This window comes from Arvicanthis niloticus, chromosome 12 (genome assembly GCF_011762505.2).
Source record: "Arvicanthis niloticus isolate mArvNil1 chromosome 12, mArvNil1.pat.X, whole genome shotgun sequence".
Taxonomy (NCBI): domain Eukaryota; kingdom Metazoa; phylum Chordata; class Mammalia; order Rodentia; family Muridae; genus Arvicanthis; species Arvicanthis niloticus.
The window spans coordinates 30606009-30628829 of NC_047669.1; the positions used below are offsets into that span (position 1 = coordinate 30606009).

Consider the following 22821-nt stretch of genomic DNA (forward strand, 5'->3'; position numbering starts at 1 on the left):
TTTCGTCCATTGCTGGTGATGCCCCTCTGATGACAACTGTGCTCGGCACCTAACTACATTTTCAATTTTTTTTTTAAATAAAGGAGTTAAGAGTAATGTTTATTTAGACTTACTGCAAGAAAGCATCGAAAATGGGTTAGCTAAAGAGGATATATATATATGTGATGTCACTGAACAATGGCTTAATCAATAGTGATAAAGTAGCTTAAAGGACTGCATTATAGATGCATTATAGATTCCCATCACTGACCTATGCAAATTTAATGCCACTCATAAGTGAGTTTTTATGAGCATATAATTATATCTCTAGCCAAAATATATAATGAGAAATATTTTAGATGCATTAGTACTGTTGGACAGTCAGAAAAATATTTGCTTTTTAACTTAACATATCCTCAAATCTCTTTTCTACCTCAGATCAAAGAACTGACTGTCACCTTTGATGCAGAACTCCATCTTCTAAGACATCGGAAACTGAAACTAGATACTAAGATGAAATTATCGGACCTACACCATGTCACTTTATTTCAAGAAATGCTTCTCCTTAAGAATTTTGAAAAACAGGAAAATATTCTTCAAGAGAGAGTCAATTCCTTAGACAAAGAGGAGCAAGACATGCAAGTAAGAGCAGGCTTGATTCTGGCTGACTGCTCTCCTTCAGCTAAGGAGGATTAATTCAATTCCCCAGAACCAGTGTAAAGATCTAGGCACAACAGCCCATCTCTGTAATCCAAGTCCAGGAGGCAGACAAAAGGAGAGTCCGTGGATCTTGCTGGTCAGCCAATCTAGCCAAATTGGCAAGCTTCAGGTTCAATGAGACATGCTGTCTCAGAAAAACAAGACAGAGAAGGCTAGCGAGATAGCTCAGTGGGTAAAGGTGTTTGCCAGCGAGTCTGATGATCTGAGTTCAGCTCTTCAGTACAGTCAGTCACTAGAGCGGTGGTTCTCAGCCTTCCTAATGCTGCAACCCTTCAATACAGTTCCTTGTGTCGTGGTGACCCCCAAACATAAAATTGTTTTTGTTGCTACTTCATAACTATAATTGTGCCACTGTTATGAATTGTAATGGAAATATTTTTGGAGACAGAGATTTGCTAAAGCGGTTGTGACCCACAGGTTGAGAACCACTGCACTAAATGGACAGCGCCAACTCTCAAAAGTTGTTTTCTTGACCATATATGCCCTGTGGTACAGGTATACACCCACATGCATGTACACACACACACACACACACACACACACACAAATACTCGTACACTCACATGTGTGAGAGACATTTAAAAATAATAAGGCAGAAGATGATTAAGGAAAACACAGCATCCATCTCGATCTTCTACATGTGTGTGAATACAGGTACCCCTGCAGACATATGAACATACACTCACACAAAATCTGGGAACTACAATATGAGATAAAACATATTTGTCTTTCTATTATTAGCTTCATTTGGTTAATATAATTATATCCTGTTTCAACCATTCTTCTGCAAATGATATAGCTTGGTTTTTGTAAGAGAATTTCTATTTTTTATTTGTTGACAATTTCCCACACTCATATAATGTATCTTTATTATTTCCATCCTTCCTTCCAGCCCAAAGCCCCTCCAAACTAATCTTCTTCCTCTTCTTCTTCCTCCTCCTCCTCTTCCTCCCCGCTTCTCATCAGAGAATGGATACCCTACCAATGGCCACACCCAAAGAAAAATTATTCTGTCTCCCTCAGCATCCTTCTATTTTACATAACTCCTCTCCTAGACTTGGGACATCATGAGCAAGCACACCCTCACCCTAGATAGAATGTTGGCTGCTTTGATTCTGCCCAGGTCTTGCACAAGCAATCATAGCTACAGTGAAGTCGTGAGTGTAATGACTATGCCATGTCTAACAGACAGCATTTCACAGGACTCCCCTGATCCTCTGGGTCTTACATTCCTTTTACCCCTCTTCTGCATTATCCCCTAAAGCTTTTGGTAGCAGTGGTATAGTTGTCCCATTTAGGCACTCAACTATCACCCATCCCTAGTCTTTTGGCCAGGTATGAGTCTCTTCATTAACAGCTGCCCACCTCAAACACAAGCTTCCCTCTGACCAAGGTAGAGATCAGCACCATTCTACAAATATAATCAAAGATGTTGAGAAGTCTATTTGACAATATGCCCATTTAGCGAAACAACAGTAATAGGTTCCTCTTAGGGTCTATACTCTCCCCAGTTTTTATCCAGGTTCATAATGCCAGGGATGGATCCTTTCCTGTGGAGCAGACCTCAACTGTGGTCAGAAAGCAGGAGGACACACCTGTAACTGTCATGTCACTGTTGCACTAGCTGGCACACACAGCTGGAAGGATGATAGTCTAGCATGATACTCTAGCAGGCTGAGTAAGATTGTTGATGATTTGTGTCTCCCTATGGCTTGCAAAACCCCTCCAGCACTTAGAAAGTTAGCCAACAGAGAGGAAGTTCCGAGGTTAGTTGCAGCTTGAGTTTTCCATGTTGTGCAACCAAAGTTTGTGGTGTATTTGGCAATAGGGTCCTACCATATTGTTATAGGGGCCAGCTAAAAGCATTGGCCTGTTTTGTTTTGATAGTCTCTGGGGACTTCCTGTCCAATAACTCATAGGGATATCTCACATCCGGTATGGATTTTTGTTGAGGCCCGAGCTGCCCCACTTTGGGTGGCCAAAAATGTTGCAGCCTGCTCTGCTCTGCCCCACACTTGGGGGCCAAAATGTCCCGGACCACTCTGCTGCTTTTGGTCTGCGGGTCAGGGTCTAGCAAGAGAGAGAGTGGGGATAAAGGGAAAGAGACGTGAAGAATGGAGACAAGACAGAGGTTCTGAGCAAGTCTCAAATCTCCTTTATTGAAGGGAAATCTGGGGTATTTATAGGCTTTTGCCACATGCCTTGTAGGTGTGTGGATACCATGTGCCTTGCAGGTGTGGATATGACATAAGCCTTATAGGCGTCTATAGCGTGGATAGCACTTGAACCGCATGCCTTGCAGGCATGGATACCACATGCGCCTTGCAGCTGGGGGCAGTAAACAGCAAAACAAAATATGTGGGATATCAGAGTGTGCTTCAGCTGTTGTAGGCTGTTGAAAAACAAGTCTCATGTCAGGGTATGTGGCTCAAGATGGCTGCAAAGCTGATAGCCACTTTCTAGCTGCTTTCTGCTAAAAGTCAGCTCCCAACAGATTTTCAGGCCTTAGATTGATGTGTCTGATCTATTTGGCATTGACTTTTGGGCAAGGTGAAAGATAAGGACTTAATTTTATTTTTCTGCATATATATATATATATATTACACACACACACACACACACACACACACACACATATATATATATATATATATATATATATATATATATATATATTCATTCTCCAGCACCATTTGCTGATGATGCTATCTTTTCTCCAATGTCTCCAATGTGTGATTTTGACATTTTTTGTCAAAATGAGGTGGCTATAATTATGTGGACTTATATTTAGTCTTCTGTTCTATTCTATTGATCTGTGTGCCCAATTTTTTTATTGGTTATTTTATTTATTCACATTTCAAGTGTTATCCCCCTTCCCAGTTTTCTCTCCACAACCCCCCAAATTTCTCCCCTCACCCGCTGCCTCAATGAGGGTGCTCCCCTACCCACTTACCCACCCACTCTGCCTCACCACGCTAGTATTTCTCTATGCTGGATCATCAGGCCTCCACAGGACCAAGGGGGCTCCTCTCCCATTGATGCCAGAAAAGACCATCCTCTGATACATCTGGAGCCATGGGTCTCCATATGTGTACTCTGTGGTTGGTGGTTTAATCCCTGGAGAATTTGGGGGGTCTGGTTGGTTGATATTGTTGTTCTTCCTGTGGGGTTGCAAACTCCTTTAGCCCCTTCAGTCTTTGCCCTAACTCCTCCATTGGGGTCACCATGCTCAGTTCAGTGTTGGCCTGCATTCACATCCTTATTGGCCTGCATTCACATCCTTATTGGTCAGGCTCTGGCAGAGCTGCTCAGGGGACAGCTATACCAGGCTTCTGTCAGCAAGCTCTTCTTGATGTGTCCAATTTTTTGACAGTACTAAGCTGTGTTGTTGTTTCAGGTTTTGCTGCTGTTGTTGTTGTTGTCTGTGACTCTAACTTGAAATATGGCATGGTGATTCCTCCGGCAGAATTATTTTTACATACAATTGCTACGGCTGTCAGGATAGTTTATACTTCCTATGATTTTTAAGATTTCTATTTCTGTGAAGAATGTCATCAGAATTTTGTTTAGGATTGCATTGATCTGTAGATTGCTTCTGGGGAGTAAGAACAGGCATACACGTGCTGTTATCTACCTGGAAAACAAAGAAAGATCAATCTGGGTAGAACAGCGGGGAAGGGGAAAGTAGGGATCTGTTAGGGTCTTCGGAGTTCAGAGATTGTTAAATCTGTAGAAGATTATAATCATGAAGGAAAAAGATAAGGGGATACAATGACAGAGAGAACTCTAAGGCTAAGAAGTGTATGAGACACCGGTGGAAATATAGTAAAAAATACACAGCAGTCCTCAAACTTAACTGGGCAGCATACAAACAGCTTAGAATGAGGGTGTTATAGGGACAAGGGTTGTGGGTGAGAAGAGAGATAAAAAAAAAAAAAATAGGTTGTCAGGTCATCTAAGAGTCCCAAGTCTCAGGAAGTGAAACCCTGCCTACCAGGCTGGCCTGTGTTCTTTGGGAAAAGTGGGTTAGGGGTGGGGCAGGGGTCGGATAATGGAAGAACAAAGAAGGAAGAAAGGAGGGAGAGAAGGTTACAGTGGCACTGAGCATTAGATACAGGGCAGGGGTGGAGGGAGTACGTGGAAAGGAGAGAGAAGAATGAGGCACAGAGCTGAATTACTGGCTACAGCTTCTGCTCCCTTGGCAGTCCTTCTGGGGCCTCCAAATGCCTGTCAGGGCCCTGGGTGTGGTGCTCGCTTTATTCCCAGGTGATTCTACCGGGAGAGGTCAGGTTTCAAACTCTGTCACTCTGAGCAATCCTTTTCAAGGCACATGTCTGGTCACAGATACTGCTCCCATCAGTGGGCAATCAACCAATCCTTCATGGGTTAAGTTGGAGATGTTGGTCAGTCTTCTGAGATGGGCATTCAGAAATCCAGCTATGAATGCTGACCCTGTGCCATATTAGATGCACCTCTTCAAACCTGTGACTATGTTTCTCTGTAGGCACCATTTTATCTGACTGTCAATAAAAATTCTTATCTGGCTGGGTGGTGGTGACACATGCCTTTAATCCCACTACTAAGGAGACAGAGGCAATCGGATCTGTGAGTTCAAGATCAGCCTGGTCTACAGAGCAAGTTCCAGGATACCCAGGGCTACATAAAGAAGTCCTGACTCAAAAAACAAACAAACAAACAAACAGCAAAACCAAACTAAACCAAACCAAAATTTCAATTTGTTTAGATTTTTTTTGACAAAGGTGAACATTCCAAAGATGCTGAACTTGAGTGATAGTTTTAAAGAATGTAAATTTAATCAAATAAACAGTTCTAGAAACATCAGAAATAGATTTCTATTAAGAAGCTCAAAATATCTGTTAGTCTCTAGCTTTGCATTAGAATGGGCCTTGTATTCTGAAGGCAGCTTGTTAGAAACATAATGTATCCCATGTTCCTCCCTCCCTCCCTCCCTTTAGTGGAAAATAAACGAAACTCTTAAAGAGATGGAAGAGAAAAAGAATGAAATCACCAAACTCCAGGATCAGGAAAAGGCGCTCTACACGGGCTTCCAGGCAGCCCTGGGAGAAAACAATAAATTTGCAAACTTCCTCATGAAGGTTCTGAAGAAGAAGATTAAGCGGGCAAAGAAGAAGGAAGTTGAAGGAGACGCCGGTTGGTGTTCCTTCCTCACTTGCTACTCCATTTCTTCTCATCAGCACTAGCAAGAAACGTAACTGAGCTTTCTGTCTGGTACAGTTCTCACCTACACAGGCAATGTAGAAGTATTGTAGGGACTAAAGAGCAGGGGCTATAAACTGATAGGGTGTGTTTGAAGAACTGGAGTGTGAGTCCATTTGTGTGGTGTGTGTGTGTATTTGCCTGTGTGCACATATATGTGCGTTCTAAAGTGTGTGTGCGCTTATGCATGGTGCATGCATGTATATGTATGAGTGTGTACATGTGCATGCATATATATATATGTACATATATATGCATGTGTGTGTGTGTGTGTAGTTAAGTGTGTGGTTTGTGGTATATGCATGTGTGTATATATGTGTGTGTATGTGTATCTGTGTGCCTATGTGTATAGTGTGTGTGTGTGTGTGTGTGTGTGTGTGTGGTATGAATTAATACAGGATAGTTTAGGCAAAGTGCCTGTCTTCAACTTTTGTACCTGTTTAAGTAAGATTGGTAAGCTTGGCCTGCTGTCTTGGTATCAGGTTTTGAGAGTTCCCTGTGTTGTGGAGACTAGTCCTTTGTATGCTACATGGTTCACAACTTTTTTTTCCATCTGTAACTTTGCACCTGCAGCATTGGTTGGGGAGGTTGTCTTGGTCCTTTGAATTGTCTTTGACCTTTTGAATCATGTGTCACAGTTGTCTGGGTCTATATGCATGGATCTTGCTCTGGGTTTTCTATTTGTTACGGTTACAGTGACTTACGCCCTCTGCTATTGTGGCTGCACTTTAAGTGCTGAAATAAGGTAGACCACCACTTCCTCCCACTCAAGTCTTCTTTCTCAAAATGACTTAGCTGTTCTAGGCTCCTTAATCTTTCCATATTTTAGAGTAATGTTGTTTATATCGATAAAGAAATCTTGTTGGACTCTGTACCACATTTGTGTCAAACACGTTTATCAGCTTGGCTCTGCATGTCTCCGGCAGGCCGTGCATGCTTGCCTATTAGTCAGCATGTTTTATGTCAACACACAGCCCATGCACCTGTTTTGTTAGATTTACGCCTGTATAGTTTCCTGATTTGAGCGAATACACATGGGATCACACTTTTGCTCTCGGTGTCCTTAAGCTTTCTGATAGCATAGAGAAGTATGATTGGTTTGATACACCTGTCTGCCTCGTGACCTGTCTGCCTCGTGTTCCACAGACTTGTTTTTTAGTTCTAGAAGGTTTGGGTAGATTCTTTGGAAATTTCTGGTAGGAATTTCATCTGCAAACATGAGCTGTTTTACTTCTGGTTTGTATCCACACTGCCTATTTCTGTTCAAACATATTTTGTGGCTCAAACATCCAGGATTACACTGAAATGGAAGGGAAGAGCTGAGATTAAAATGTTTCTGATCTATTTTATATGGTGGTGCAAATTAGTTAAAGTAATTTTCAGAGAGATTTTATGTTTTAGAAATGTGCAAAAGGCCTGGAACAGAAATATAGGCCTGTAACCCTGGTTACCAATTTGGTTGAAATGGGTACAAGTTTGGTCTGCTGGACAATTTAGCAAACCCCTAGCATGTGGAAGGCCATGGTTAAAAATAAATGAGTGAATGAATATAAATCTTAAAAGTATAAGGTCTGCCTCTTGTGTTTAATTTGAAGTTCCATAACACATGAATCACAAATTTATGATATGTGGTGTATAGACGTTCCCAAGATATTTTAAGAGCAAAATGGGACATGCTAAAGGAGTCTGTAATCACTTATCTTGAGGATGATATTCAAACATCTGTATATTTTATAAAAATGCTATACACGACATAATAATGGAAAGTTGCTCACGACCCTTGCTAAAAAGCAATCACATGGACTATCCAACTGGCTGCTAAAATGATGTTTGGGGGTGGGGAGAAGGTAGAATTCAGATCTGGATGCAAGAACAAATGATAGCCTATAACAAAAGAGCAAGGGACTGGCCAGTAGATAGGAAATTACTAACAAATAGGGAAATGTTTTGCTCAAATCTAACAGAATGTTCACTGAAGGCAGACCAGAGTGATACGCTTTTAGGGGAAGGGGAGACTGGAGGATTTTGTCAGCTGGGAGAGTGCAGCTTCACTAAGCTACCACAGCAGCACTCTTGCTATGACTGGATTCAACAAGCTGAGGACAGGACAAATGATATGTCTTTAACGGTTTTAAGCTCTTCCCACTGTGTCTTCCCCCTCCTCCCCCCCCCCAGTAGCTGACTGATGCGAAACCCTGTATTTGGTGCTGTAGATCTGTTCATCTGTTCTCCTAATATCATCTTCTTGCCTTAGACGAGGATGAGGAGAGCGAGGAGTCGAGTGAAGAGGAGTCCAGCCTGGAAAGCGATGAGGACGAGTCTGGATCTGAAGACGACGTTTTCGATGACTCTATCTGCCCCACAAGTAAGCTGGGCAAAGCCACGTGTTCTCTGTGCAGTGGGGATCCGAGCTATCAACACAGAGATGGTCCTCTAGAAGAGATTAGCTTTAAATGTATGAAGTAAAACCTACATGCACTTTGGGAGGGATTTCTGGGAAAATTATCATCATTATCCAGTCCTTTGGACAGGTTACAAGTTTTAGTAATAAAAGGCAATTTATGGAAACCAACTGCTGATTCAGAGATATTGTGAACTATGTAGCAAATTTTAATTTTTTAATTGTATAGGTAAATGGCAAATTTTACTATATATATGTGTGTGTGTATAATATATATATTATATTACATATTATATATAATATAATACATATTATAATATAATATATTATAATATATATTATATATTATATATTATATATTATATATTATATATTATATATTATATATTATATATTATATATTATATATTATATATATATTATACACACACATATACTCACATTACAATATTTTCTTTTAGACAAACTCAAAATTTTTATTTCAAATCTGTAAGGACAATTGATATTGGCTTCCTGGAAATTGTTGTTAATTTTTTTTTTAAAACTAGTAAAACTATCCCAGAGCCATTAGGCCAACATACTTACAATCTTTGTAAGTCAATCGTTCAGTGGAGAAAATTCATTCCATCTGGTTTATCAGTTGCTTTAATTTTGAGGACAAGAGTCCTCAAAAAAATTTTTTAAATTATGTGTGTGTGTGTGTGTGTGTATGTGTGTATATGTGTATGTGTATGAGTATGTGTGTGTGTGTGAAGATGCTCACGGAGGCTAAAGGCAGAGGATCCCCCAGGAACTAGAAATACATGTGGTTGTGAGCTTCCTGACAGAGGTACTAGTGGCCGAATTCAGGTCCTCTGCAAGAGCATTTATGAGCTCTTAACCACTGAAATATATCTCCAGTCCAAAGACAAGAATTTTATTTAAAAATTCACAATATTTATGAGTAGGATAAAACCCTGTAATTCACCTTGTACAATACAGTGGGATTAAAGGGCTTGAATATCACACAGCCCGTCTAATGGCTGAGCTGGGCTGAAACTAGGGCTCCTGAATCCCACTTGGCTACCTTATTTTGTGGTTGGGGGTGGTGGTAAAACTTAAGCTCTTATCCATGCTAGGCTAACATTGTGCCACTGCGCTGTGTTCCCAGCCATTAGGTTTTGGAGACTGAGTCTCACTATGTAGTATAGCCTGGCCTTAAACTTCCAGTCCTTCCTTCTCCATCTCCCTATTGCTAGGATTACAGACATGTGCCACCTACACAGAGTTCTATTTTGTTATTCTAATTTCACGTTTTTATCTATTCTTCATTGTATACATGTGGCCTTAGTGTAACACAGCCCAAATAAAAGCATGCACTTCAAACTCATTGAACACATGCAGAGTATACCCTATCTCCTCCCTCAAGGACAGCCTTCTTCCTTTATTATAAACTTTCCTATAAAACAAGAACAATTGGGGACTCAGAGATGGCTCATTGACTAAAATGCTTGCCAAAGAAGTGTGAGGACCTGAGTTTGGGTTCCTAGAACCCACATAAAGCTGGGCAGAGTAGCAAAAACATGAGAACCCCAGAGACTCAAAGGCGAATTAGCCTAGTGAATTCACTAGCAAACAAGGAGGAAGGCATTGTTGTGTGACGAAACTTTTCCTGTGGAGATGCAGCACATGTGTCTTCTAACCCCAGGTAGGGAGCCTACACCGGACCTAAGTATAGATAGTCCAATTCGGTGAACAATGAGTTTTATTGGAATTGCTTACAGGAATATGGGTGAGGGGTTATTTACAGGAACAGAAATAACTCAGAGACAGCTACAGCACCAAGTCCCACCATAGCATGAGTGACAACTCACAAAACCTGGGAACTTAAAGCACACTGTGCAGCTGGCAGGCAGCTCACCAGATTGGAGGGTGTCTCTTCCAAGTGACTCTGGTCTAAACCTCTTCCAGGCAGCTCAATTGGCTTTTGCTTCTTCCAGACCAATGGGTCTGCCTTCAGTCTTCTTTGCAGCTTGGGTTGTCTGAGAGCCTACTCTGCAGCTCAGGTTCTGTACTCTGGCAGGGAGGGATTTAGTGAATCTTGTCAGTTTCAGGGATTTCTTGAAACTATCTAGAGTTGTTTACCTTGCTGCTTAAGGAGCTTCCCTGGAAGGTAGAATGTTTCAGTCTTGGAGGAAACTATTACATAACAGACAATGACTCTGAGGTTGGTCTCTGACCTCCAACACACACACACACACACACACACACACACACACACACACACACTGTTTACTTTGCTTTTATAAGAAGGAAAATAATTTCTCCCTTGCAGAGTTTGGTGTAGGTCTGTGCATAGCTGATATTTATTGTGGATCTCCAAGCTCCATGTTTCTTGTACCACCACATTCCCTGTCAAACAGGACTGCCCTCTTACGTTAACTCTCTTTTTAGACTGTGATGTAAGCCTCTTTGAACTGGCCCTTCAACTCCGAGAGAAAAGACTGGACATTGAGGAAGCCTTAGTTGAAGAAAAAAAAATTGTTGATAACCTGAAAAAAGAATATGATACAATCTCCAAAAAGGTATGGTGGTCTACCTATTTGTCTTCTCAATGTACTATCTACCCACACTATTTCATAGGCGTGACATTGCTAGAGCCTCTCAGAGAAGTTATCAACAGCCATTGAAAGGAAAAGTACCAGCTCAGGATACCCCAAGACCAAGTTTGCAGCACAAATGAGATTTATTTGCCCCAGAGGGATAGAGGAACAGGAATCAGAGACAAAGATAGGAGATAGAGAATGAGGGGTATTTGTTTCCCCGCGTCCTCCAGGACAGAGGACTCCTCTGGAGAGGAGACAGAGGCACAAAGGAAACCCATGGTTAAAGTAAAATGGGAAGTCCTGTGTTTGGATGAGTTGTCTAATTTTAATCAGACATGTTAATTAGGTGAGCCAAAGGGGCCTTTTCTTTGCTGGACTTGAATCCTTTGATATCTGGGCCTTGGTAGTCAGCCTTAGGAGAAGAAAGTGGCCAAATATGGGAATAGACCTTGGGTGCTAGCTTTAGGAATGTAATCTAATGGGATTTTTTTGGTTTTGTTTTTTTGTTTTTGTTTTGCAAAGCAGAGGGGATGGGGAGAGGGGCAAGGCCAGCCAAAGCCATGCTTGCTAGGCTGGAGCTGGCCAGAGTCCCTTCAGCTTTCCCTGTGGATCACAAGCTCTGTAGTGCGGCAGGCCTTTGCTCTCTGGACGATTGCCTTTTCTTTATGCCACTCATTTGTCTCCCAACTTTTTTTGATAGCATAATTCTATGAGCAATAGATATCATAGCATATATTGTATAATAAATGTATGTGAATGTATAAATAGTAACATTCAGGAAATACTGGGTTATTGTATTAGTTGTGAAGCCTTCTTAGAAATAAGATGAAGGTAAGTATTTATAGAAACTCTGGTGTTTTCTCTCTGCACTCTGTCCTGTGGGGCTGATGCACTGTGTGTTGGAGGTTACAAAGCGAAGCTCCTGGGCCTTGCCTGTCCTCTTCTTTCCCTTTTTGACTTTCTAAAAGAGAAACCCTTGTTTAGATCTTTTTTTAGAACAATGTCATTCAACTTGATTCACAACTAGAATTTTTTTTTAGTGGATTTGATTGTTTGTTGGGGTTTTGTGTTTGTTTATTTTGTTTTTCAAGACAAAGTTTCTCTGTGTAGTCCTGGCTGTCCTGGAACTAGGTCTATAGACCAGGCTGGCTTTGAACTCAGAGATCCACCTGCCTCTGCCTCCTGAGTGCTGGGATTAAAGGTGTGCGCCACCACTGCCTAGCTTTTAGTGGATTATTATTATTATTATTATTATTATTATTATTATTATTATTTTATTATTATTATTTTCTAATGAGAATGTTCAGGAACACTGTTGGATTTTTTAGGCAATCAAGAGTATATATACTTTGTGGATGCTGTAGCTTTGTGCTTTAAAACACTTAAAAAAAAAGATTAAATTTCTTTGGGTCATTATAACAACAACAACAACAACAACAACAACAACAACAACAACAACAACAACAGAATCTTCTACCATTCTGATAAAGACATCATACCGAGGGCTGGCTTTCATATAGACAATAGAGACCTCTTTTTTTGACTCCTTGTTTAGAAGGCGTTTACAATTCTAGGACACAGGAATGACTGAATAGGTAGTATGCATCCTGACTGGGCAAGCAGAAAATAATACATGTTTCTGGGCTGTCCTATAGACTCAGGCCCTGGGTCACGGTCTCCCAGAGCACATTCTATACCCATTGTGCGTCCTCTCACCTTGTCCTCCATTGTTACCACTTTAGACACTTATACTTTCACCGACCCGTGCCAATATCTCTCCCGTGGCTTTGTTCAGGTAAAAGTTGTGGCGACCAATCTGAATGCGGCCGAGGAGGCCCTGGAGGCCTATCAGCGAGAGAAGCAGCAGAGGCTGAACGAGCTGCTGGTCGTCATCCCTCTCAAGCTCCACCAGGTGACCCCCCAGATGTGTGATCCCAAGATCGGGGCAGAAACAAGATCGGGGCAGAAACAGTGTCCTACCAAAACCCTCCCAGAGAAAGATTCGTGGCTCCCCAGTGGTGTACCACGGCCCCTGGTGGGCCATTCTGTATATAGAACCACATCCCTAACTCTTCTTACCCATTCAGACTTTTAACTAAGGAAAAACACCAAAACATGCACACTTCCCTATGGCCCACAGTCACTTCACCAGTGCAGTCGGAAGAATGAAACGGTTGGAAGTTAAGATGGATCTTGCACACAGGTCACTTCCCACCCATCTTTAATCAACTGTGCACCAATGAGTGGAAGCCTTATCTTAATGTCATTAGTAAGGGAGGTCCAGACAGGACAGAGATTTTTTTTTAAATTTTTCCCATCTCTGTTCATTTCCACTGTTTACTTGAATTACAAATTTACATTAAGCTGTGGAACTTCATATCCATAAGAAGAGGAAGGCTTGCTGTAGACTCTTGTCACGTTAAGAGAAGAAGTCATTCTTAAGGGGCAAGAAACACTCCAAAAATCAGTTTATCGATATTTTGTTAACAGTTTGTTAAGTCATCCTTGAAATGCCTGCCCCATTGCTATGAAGTAGGTATCAGGCAGGACCTGTTCTAGAAGTTTGCAGTTCCCAGAAAGACTTAATGTGGCTTTCTCTCTGAGGACATCTTTCTGTTTACCTAGTCACTGTCACTGGGGTGAGAAAGAGTGGAACCCAAGGGTGAGGGGATTTGAGCAACAGGACAGAGAAACAAGGATCTCTCTCCTCTGCCTTCAGTCTGTCTTTGTCTATGTTGGTTCTGATTTCTATCCGCTTTGTTTTGTTTCCGTAGATAGAGTATGTGGTATTTGGGGAGGTGCCTGAAGACCTTTCTGGAACCTTGGTCTTCTCCAACCACTCCCTCGATCGGCTGCAGGAACGAATCGTACAGCTCCAGGAGGAGAACGCCAAGCAGCAAAAACTTAACAAAGAATGCAGGGAGAGGCGGAAGCTGCTCATCCGGGAAAAGAGAGAAATGGCAAAAACCATCAACAGTGAGTGTCTCAGCCAGAGGACCAGTAGTAACTTGCATTGGTTCAGAAGGCACCTAACAGCCTGCTGGTTCTCAGAAAACTAGGACCACAGACTCAGTGTTGTGTGTAGTTTTGTCTTCACCACTTTGTCCCAGCCAGGTGCAGGTGTGCACCCACCGAGGAGCCATCTTGCACACGAGCATGCGCATGCAGCCCCCCTACACACACACACACACACACACACACACACACACACACTAGCTTATTCTTAACCTGCCTTACTGGCTCAGTGGCTGGGCTCTTCTAAGCCTTCTGTGGCTAGTGTGTCCATCTCTTTACTTCCTGCTCAACACCTCTAAATCTGCCCTCAGCTTAGTTGACCAATTACCTTCTGTGAAGCCCAACAGTCTTGCTGCCCAAAATGTTTTCAGGCTGCCCTTTTGTGGGCAGCTTTCCCCTTCCACCTACATTTTGGAAGATCTCCCCTGCAGCTCCGAGTCTGTTCCATCTCTCTCCCCCAATTATCTCGACTCCCCTCTTCCTGCCCTTTCCTCTCTCCTAGCTGTGGGAACCTGGAAGTCCCACCTCTTTCTTTCTGCCCAGTCATTGGCCACTGCATCGTTATTTGATTGATCAAGAACCAACTGGGGACAGGGACCTTTGGGTATGGACACATCGATTCCCAATCAAAGTATCAGAACCCCTCCCCCCCAACCCACGGCTACAGAGAGGAAACAAAATACCTCTCACTGTCTGCTTTAAAGAGGAACAATGTGACACAGTCTGCCTCTCTTTGTGTATGAGAAAATACAGAATAGCATGATCATCTCCGCTGTACCAGTCACCACGCTTGAGACCCAGCAATGCCCCTCCTCCAGGGCTGGTCACATGGTATAGACGCACACACGCTGATGCATTTTCACACAGCATGAGTAATTTATTCTTTTTAGCTGTTACTGCAGTATCCCATTTTATGAATATTATTAACACATTTGCCTAGCCAGTTACCTCTTGAGCATTTTGGTATTTTTAACTTTTCATAGTGAGACTTTTTTATACATGAGACCTCACGCACACATGCATAAAAGGTCTCTGGGTTCTATGTTTCTTTGGAACCCTGTAAAGCTATTGTTTCCTATGCAGCCAATGGAAAAGACTCTTTCATTTACTATTATATTCCAATATTAAGTGTGGAGTGGAGCAAACAAGAAGAGGCGTGGGAGACGAAGGGGGGTGGCAAAGGAACGGGGCAGAGAAGGACCACAAGGCCTTACTGTAATGTTTGCTTGGGGTAAGATGTTATCTCAGTCAGAGTTTTTGCTGCTGTGAACAGACACCATAACCAAAGCAACTCTTATAAGGACAATATTTAATTGGGGCTGGCTTACAGCTTCAGAGGTTCAGTCCAGTATCATCAAGGTGGGAGCATGGCAGTGTCCAGGCAGGCATGGTGCAGGAGGAGCTGAGAGTTCTACTTCTTCATCTGAAGGCAAACAGAAGAAGACTGGCTTCCAGGCAGCTAGGAAGAGGGTCTTAAAGTCCACACCCACAGTGACACACCTACTCCAACAAGGCCACACCTCCTAATAGCACCACTCCCTGGGCTAAGTATATAACCAACCACCACAGATGAAAATTTCTAGAAAGTGTCTGCTCCATTCTTAATTTTAGATTCTATAGATATCACTGAGAAAAGTCAGATAACTTAATACTTTAGTTGGAGAGAGCCAATAGTTGAGGAAGGAAGAAGATCAGAGCTTACAAGCCACTTAGGGAAAAACATGTCCATTTTACACGAGTTTTTAAAATGACAAAGGCTGTCTATGAGCCAGCATTTTCAGTAAGAAAAGTAGCAGGCAAACATCCACAGGGGAAATCTCTTGCTAACAATGATAAAAAATAAATAAATAAATAAATAAATAAATAAATCTCAACAGTCTTGCAAAAGCTATCCCTCGGCGCCTTCTAGTCACAGCCTTGTTCGTTTACTGTCGGCTTGGAGCCATCGCGGAAACCGAGGCTCTGACTTTCATTTCAGAAATGGAAGAAACTGTCCGGGAGCTGATGATCAGCAAGTTTGGCCGTGTGATCGATCTGGAGGCCCTTCAGACCCTTTCTGTTAACACAACCCTTGAAGAACTGAAGATCAAAAAGCTTCGAAAGGAACTATCCAATGCAAAGGAGTTGAGGATGTGGGAGGTGAGGTGAAGGGGAGAGGCCGTTATAAAGTCCTGGTGGGGCTTCTGCACAGCACCGGGGCCTGCCTCACTTCTCCACTAGAGAGATGTGTCTGTCTTGAAGAGCCAAGTGACGCACTAAAGTATATGTGTGCCCATGGTTTTGAATGTGAAACCACTGTTCTCTGAGAATCCCCACTGCTCTACTTAATAGCTGTGGCCTCCTATACAGATTTGGAAATTAGAAAGCACATTAGGGCTTGGGGGCTGAGGGTCAGTGGTGACAGTGCTCACTTAGCCCGTGCAAGGTCCCAGGTTCAATTCCCAGCACCATTAATAAATTACACACATATAGTTCTGTGTATGTGCATACACCATGACCGAGCACCCATGGAGGTCAGAGGACAACTTGCTGGTGTTGGATCTCACCTTCTACCAAGAGGGTCCCGATAACGGAATTCAAGTCATTAAGGCACAGCAGCAAGTGGTTTTCTGTTAATCAAACCAGACTCAATACAGTTGTTTCCGTTTACATTTTTCCGTACTGGCTTTGGATTGGATTTTCATGTACACACAATGTTTCCTTTGCATGATTGGCTACAAATTTAATTTTCTTTCTCTAGCTTTAAGTACTGAACCCCAAACCTAATATGTTTTTGGAAAACATTCTATCTTTGAGCTACATCCCCGTAGTTTTGACTGAACTGGATGCTCACTTTTCTTTATTTCCTCTCCAAATTCACTTAGTCCGTTTCCTACCTTCCCTCCTCGGTAGGAAAAGATTGCTCAGGTGCGCTGGGACCTGATGATGAAGACGAAGGAACACACCAAGAAGCTTCACCAGATGAACGACCTGTGCCTGGAGAAGAAGAAACTTGACTCCAGGTTGAACACACTCCAGAACCAGCAGGTGAGTTCCTGTCCTCCCAGCCCTCTGCAGAATCCAAAGCCCGGCAAAGCACCAGCATTTAAACAGACCTTGAGCTTGGACCACTGCCAGGCCATCTGTCCCTGGGTACTATTTGCCACATTGGAGTGACTTCCAGAGGGGACAAGTTTTATCAAATACGTCTTGTGTGCCATGAGCACATGTGAATAACCACCAATACATTTAGTCTTGGAGAGTAAGGCATACAGGCACAAGTAATGACACCGGCGCACTCCCTGATTTTGGTTGGTGTCAGGATCCATTTTCAATGTTTATTTTACTTGACAGGAAGTGGGCACCTTGAATGCTTGCTAGTTTATTTTATTTTTTTTTTCTTTTGAGGGTTTCAACTTGTCATTATGGAATCCAAATTGAGCCTGAGAATGTACTTACTACAGAGTGATGGGTCCTCAACTAGCTTCTATAGTGTCTGCAAAACATCAGCTGTCTTAGTCCCTCGCCCTCCTCCCCTCGCCCCCGTTTGTATTTCCGTTAAGAATCTTGGAAATAATTTAAACCAGGTGTTTTCAAATTATGGTCCCCTGAGGAACAACAGCTGGGAACTTACTTGTAATCGGCTGGGGACTTATTCTCAATGTAAAATAAGAACACAGGCGGGGAAAACCATCGGCCACAAGGTGGCACATGGAAGCTGACTTTTTTTTTTTTACTGTAAGTGAAGTTTATATAGTCTTTAAGATTACGGAATGTCACAGGCTTTCAGTTAGAATGAAGAAAGACTGTGCCCTAAGGTCCTGTGTTCGTCAACTTTATGCAGAGCTCATGGCTGTGTTAACATTTGTACTTGAAATATCTATAAAAGGAACGTGGCCTCTATGCAGGCAACCTTCAGAGCAGATTTTAATTGTGCTAGAATCTTTGACTCTCAGCTGGTGAGAGGCTTCAGCTAGACTCCAGTGTGAAGGCCTCTTCTTCTATCTTAGGTCCCCCTAACTTGTCTTTGTACCTGGATCCCAGTGGTGACCCTTTAAGTCGAGAAGGATGGATAGTTTAAACTACTTCCGAAGCAAGGAAAAAAAAGTTGTTCAAAGGCACACGTTTTAAGCGTGAGGCTTCAGTGGATGAATGAAAAGTCTCTGGAAGAGGCAGTTGCTGTTTAAATATACTGTAAGAGAGGTGGTTTGTTTGTTTGTTTGTTAATTTTAGTTTTCCCCCCAAATAGGGAAATGCATTCCAGGGCCCTCGGAAAGCAGATATAGTGGCAAAGCAGAAAGTCACCGAACTGGTCCAAACCCAGTCAGAAAAGATCACGGCGTTAAAGGAAGAGATTGCACTTTTGCGGAAGAAGGGGGGGCTTATCCTCCCTCCCATCACAGCCATGCAAGAAAACGAAATGAAGCCCATGGACCCTTAAGATTGCTGTCTTCTCATTTCCACCCAAGAAGTCCAGTGGAATTCACCGGTCTGCTTCCCTGTCACCCACAACAACCCTCTTGCTTTAGAGTGAGCCGTAGTGAGACCTTAAAAGCAGACTCCTGCCCTGTGACTTAACGATATTCCCCAGGTTAGAAGTCACTGTGACACTGACGTGCACTTACGACCGTGCTGAGACAAGTTCAGTGTTTTCACCCTAAGTTGAATATGAAGAAGGCCGAATCTTGTAGTTGTGAGAAAGCAGCTGTTAGATATGTTTTCAGAAAAATAATCTGTTTCTCTGGTATTCCAAATATGTAGCCATTGGCAAGAAAAACCATTATTCAGCAACCCATGAGGAAACTTCCTTTTCTTAGTCCTTGGATCTTTAGAAAATAAACTGTTTGTGTTAAATAGTCTGTGAAAGGACATAAGAGAAAAGAAAGCAAGCCATCCTGCCAATAATAACTTAGAATAAGAAATGCAAATGCGAACGTTGTTATTGTTGACTTCATAAAACAGTTATTTGAGGGCTCAGGACTGAGGAAATAGACAGATGCAGCGAAACAGCTTGCTTTGCGTTGGCCGAGGCGGCTTCCTGATTTACCCAGTTTCTGAAAACTCAATTCTGTGGTTCACGTTTTCCAAAACAAGTCAGTCAGGGAAGCTTTGCTCTAGCTAGGTTGTCTGAGACTCCAACAGAATTCTGCGTTCAATCAGGCTTCACCTGAGTCTTTACTGGTTCTGATCCAGACAAGGGATGAAATAGATTTTTCATCTCCCCGAGATACTAACTCTAATAAGTCACTTTTGACTATGTGTGACATTTTAAACTCAAGAGTGTACTTTCCGGCTCAGGAAAGGGCTTATTGAAATTCATGGCTGTACCCCTCACAGATTGGTCTCCCTGATACTTGGTATCCTTCCAGTAGAGACACTTTTGCTTCCCAGGTGGATGGTTTGCACTGGTACCAGAAACCTCTGCTGTGGCAGAGGCTGTGCTGGTGAGCCCTTATGAGTTTCTGTACTGCATATCTGAGGACACAGTTGCCAGCGATGCAGACAGACACTTGTGTGCCTTTCCACACACAGTGTCAGAATGTATTGAACAATAATATAGTCACAAGGCACATCAGGTTTATTGACTGCGATTTACAGAGTAGTCGCAATCTCCCCCACAGCTGCCTATTGGTATTTGTAGCCTCTGACTGCATTCTTGATCACTAATATTAGAGCTCAGATGACATTTCACGCAGTAAAATGCCATCTCTGTGAGTATGTGTGTTTATAAACAGCTGTAAAGAAGTTAGAGGCCACAGAGCTCAGAGAGGCCTTACCAGAGGCAGCAAGGAAGCTGACACGGATGCAGAGTCATTTAAAATGGTTGGATGCTGTCAGGGCCAGTTGGAAGCCAAGGCCAGATGAACAAGCCCAATTTGCTATCTGGAAGCAATGCTGGGGTTTGACCCTAGCAGCAAAAACTGCTGGACTTTTGATGCAAGGCTCAGGGCTGGGTCCAAATGAACCAATGGCAGCATCATAGTAGAAGACTCTAGAATGCTTTGTATGTCAGTAATCTCTGGCACACTTTCTGGGGGTCAGATGACTGGCTAAAGGAGGTTACCTCACAGTGCCCTTCTTTTTATGGTGTCCAGGTGAGGGTTGAAGTGTATTCGGGTATGTTCTTGAGCCTGATTTTTTTTCTGATATAATTCTAACACATCTATGTATCTGCGTGTTCCCTGTCTACTTTGGTAAGTTGGCAGGCAGTATTGTTTTACTTGAAAGAATAACCTAACCCTAACCCATGGTTCTTGCTGGACATGGTAGTGGTGTCTGTGCATACAAACACGCATGAAGATTCCACCTCTGGATTTGTACTGCTCTTGTAAAGGGGGACAGATTAAGGGCAAGGCCACTCAAAAAGCAATTAGCCATTGCTCCATACGTTATGGAGTGGATTGAAGTAACCTGGTCTCTGCACTCAGCTATGCATGCCTTTCATTAATGAGAACAAACAGGTGCATAGCCTTCATTGCTCATTAAGGCGTAAAAAGTTGCCTCAAAACTTAGCTTTAAAAATGTGATCTCACACCCGAGGTTAGAGGTTTGTGGGGCTCAGGAATCTGGTAGCAGACTTGGTAAACGGGGTCCTAGGAAGCCTGGGCAGCTCCTTCAGCACTTCACCATTCCAGAAGAGTACAGAAGCAGGTTGTCTCTATGTTGCTTCTAGTGGCGTTCACCAAAACCCACTTTGACAAATTACATTAGATCATGGAGAGATAAAAGACAAAATTAGGCTTTAAAAAAACAAACAAACAAACTTCCAACAGTCTGTCAAGTGAACTACAGCTCGGATTTGAGCTGCATGAACAAAGACTGCAATCATTAGCTCTGCCCATTCCTCTCCTGGAAGTCACCGTTGAAGGCTTCAATCCTCGTGTTTGAAATCGCATACCTTACGTCTTCTCTTCCAGGATTAGACCTCACACTCCTCTAACGTCCACGTTCCTTACACTTATTTCTATAGATACTTTTAAAGCGCTGCCTTCCTGAAAATCACGCTGCATCTTGAGGACAGTTCAGATTAGCTGCCTTTGTAGAAAATGCAAGGCTACAGACGGCTAGTACAGTACTCCTTCAGGCCAGCAGATGGCGGACTCATCCCAGGCAACCTGAAGGCGGCCCCCAGTCTGCCTTAGATCCTGTTCATCAAATTCTTGGAGTAAAAGCAGTCTGATACAACTCTTAATAAGATTAAATGTGTCGGGCTGAATTTCAATTCTTCATTTTTCCTGAAATACACAATATCTCCCCTCACAAGAATAGTCAACGTGTGAAGACTTGCATTAAAATTTCCAGTTTCCAATTTAGTTCAGGGCCACACATAAAAGTTTTAAGTATACACACACACACACACACACACACACACACACACCACCACCACCACCACCACCACCACCACCACCACCACCACACAGAAACACACACACACACCCCTATGGTTGGTCTTCTTGTGGAACAGCACTAAATGTTTGAAATGGCTCAACTCCTTCAGCAATGGTAACTTTAGAACGAAGGGAAGCTATTTGGGACCCCATGTTAATAGGTAGCACAGAACTAAGCTAAATGGTGTTTTGGAGGCAATATGTGGTCTTTGAACACACACACCTACACAAGAAGAATGAACTTCATGCCTTCAATATAGCAGATGGTCACCTCCAGTCCAGCAAGAGAACAGTGAATTTTGCTTCCTGTCTGTGTATTCTTTCTTGGAGTAAACAGTTTGTAATGTCATGTTACATGAATCCAAACCCAGCGTTCATTGTTTAAAACGACAAAAAAAAATATGAAAACCATCTGCTGCTGTTTCCAGATTTTTATCACTCGATGGATTGGAAATCGTTTTGAGCAGTTCTTTTCCCCAGCTACATAAAGGCGGGACTCCCAACGTCTAGAGAGAACGCTGACTCACTCGTGACTAAGATGAAGGTTACAAGGAAGACTAAACATTTATTTAGAAGTTACAGTGTTTGTTTTTACAGAGCTATGTTGCCACCGATTACTGATTCTGGGAGGTGGTTAATGCTTAGAGTGTTGTGCACATCTGGGGCTTTTCTCATGGCATCTTGGAACCCTGTCCTGTGCCACCAAATCTGAGTGGCTTCCGGGGGGGGGGAGGGGGGGCTCCAGTCTGCAGAACCGTGGCCTTTGCTCTATCCTCTGTGATTCTCAAGAACAGTGTGCTTAGGGTCCTTCCGCCAACTCGTCTGAGGGTTTCCTGGAGCCCCTGGTAGCTGTAGGTTCTGTGGTCCATCCGCAGCCTGACCATCTATGACACTCATTTCCACTGGTCTCCAGGGACTCAGCCTCTTGTTTTCTGCCTTGTGCCAGAAAGGGGAGGATTCCATATCTCTCCAGAATTATAGAAACACATATACATTTATTTACAAGTGCATAAATATATAAATATGGCTATAATAGAAAAATAAATACCAATTTTTCTCTGTCGACAAACAAACAAACAATATATAGTCTTTCTGGGATATTGGCTTAAGCCTAAATTGTGGGAGGTGGTGTTTCAAAGGACACGTGAACTGATGGGCTGGGAGAGAGACGCATCCCAAGTTCCTGTCCTGTGTACGTCCCCGAAGAGTGCTGGGGACACCAGTCTCCTCCACCCACGTGGCAGGAGTCAGAACTGTCTACTTCTTCAACTGGTACAAGACCTAGACAGCACCGGGGCCCTGTGAAGGGGAAAAGTAGGTGACATTAAAATCTAGACTCACCAAACAGTCCTGAGCTAATCTCTACCTATAGCTGGTCACACTGGTCCTGGTGGGGAGGACCCTTACGATTCACCTATGTTGGGACCAAAGACCTTGGACTGTAAAGCACTCAGCTTGTAGCCATCACCTATATACACATAAAACACAAAGGGAGGCCTAGTTCTCTCTAGCCAGG

The 22821-nt window shown here is 42.8% G+C and overlaps 2 protein-coding genes across 6 annotated transcripts in view; one reads left to right on the forward strand and one right to left on the reverse strand.

Moving 5' to 3' along the window:
- Cfap44 (cilia and flagella associated protein 44) overlaps positions 1-18771 on the forward strand; it is a 72391-nt gene extending 53620 nt beyond the window's left edge. Inside the window, exons 27-35 of the mRNA XM_034515037.2 lie at positions 418-621; positions 5676-5871; positions 8192-8302; positions 10772-10902; positions 12719-12835; positions 13698-13899; positions 15917-16077; positions 16831-16965; positions 18167-18771. Of these exons, the coding sequence (XP_034370928.1) occupies positions 418-621; positions 5676-5871; positions 8192-8302; positions 10772-10902; positions 12719-12835; positions 13698-13899; positions 15917-16077; positions 16831-16965; positions 18167-18358 (1449 nt within the window). The 3' untranslated portion in view covers positions 18359-18771. The remainder of the gene's footprint in view (positions 1-417; positions 622-5675; positions 5872-8191; positions 8303-10771; positions 10903-12718; positions 12836-13697; positions 13900-15916; positions 16078-16830; positions 16966-18166) is intronic.
- A 3073-nt stretch (positions 18772-21844) lies between these two features.
- The window catches only part of Boc (BOC cell adhesion associated, oncogene regulated), a 74768-nt gene continuing 73791 nt past the window's right edge, over positions 21845-22821 (reverse strand). For all 5 annotated transcript variants that reach the window (XM_034515041.2, XM_034515039.2, XM_034515042.2 and 2 more), the window contains exon 19: positions 21845-22604. In XM_034515041.2, the coding sequence (XP_034370932.1) occupies positions 22417-22604 (188 nt within the window). In that variant the 3' untranslated portion in view covers positions 21845-22416. The remainder of the gene's footprint in view (positions 22605-22821) is intronic.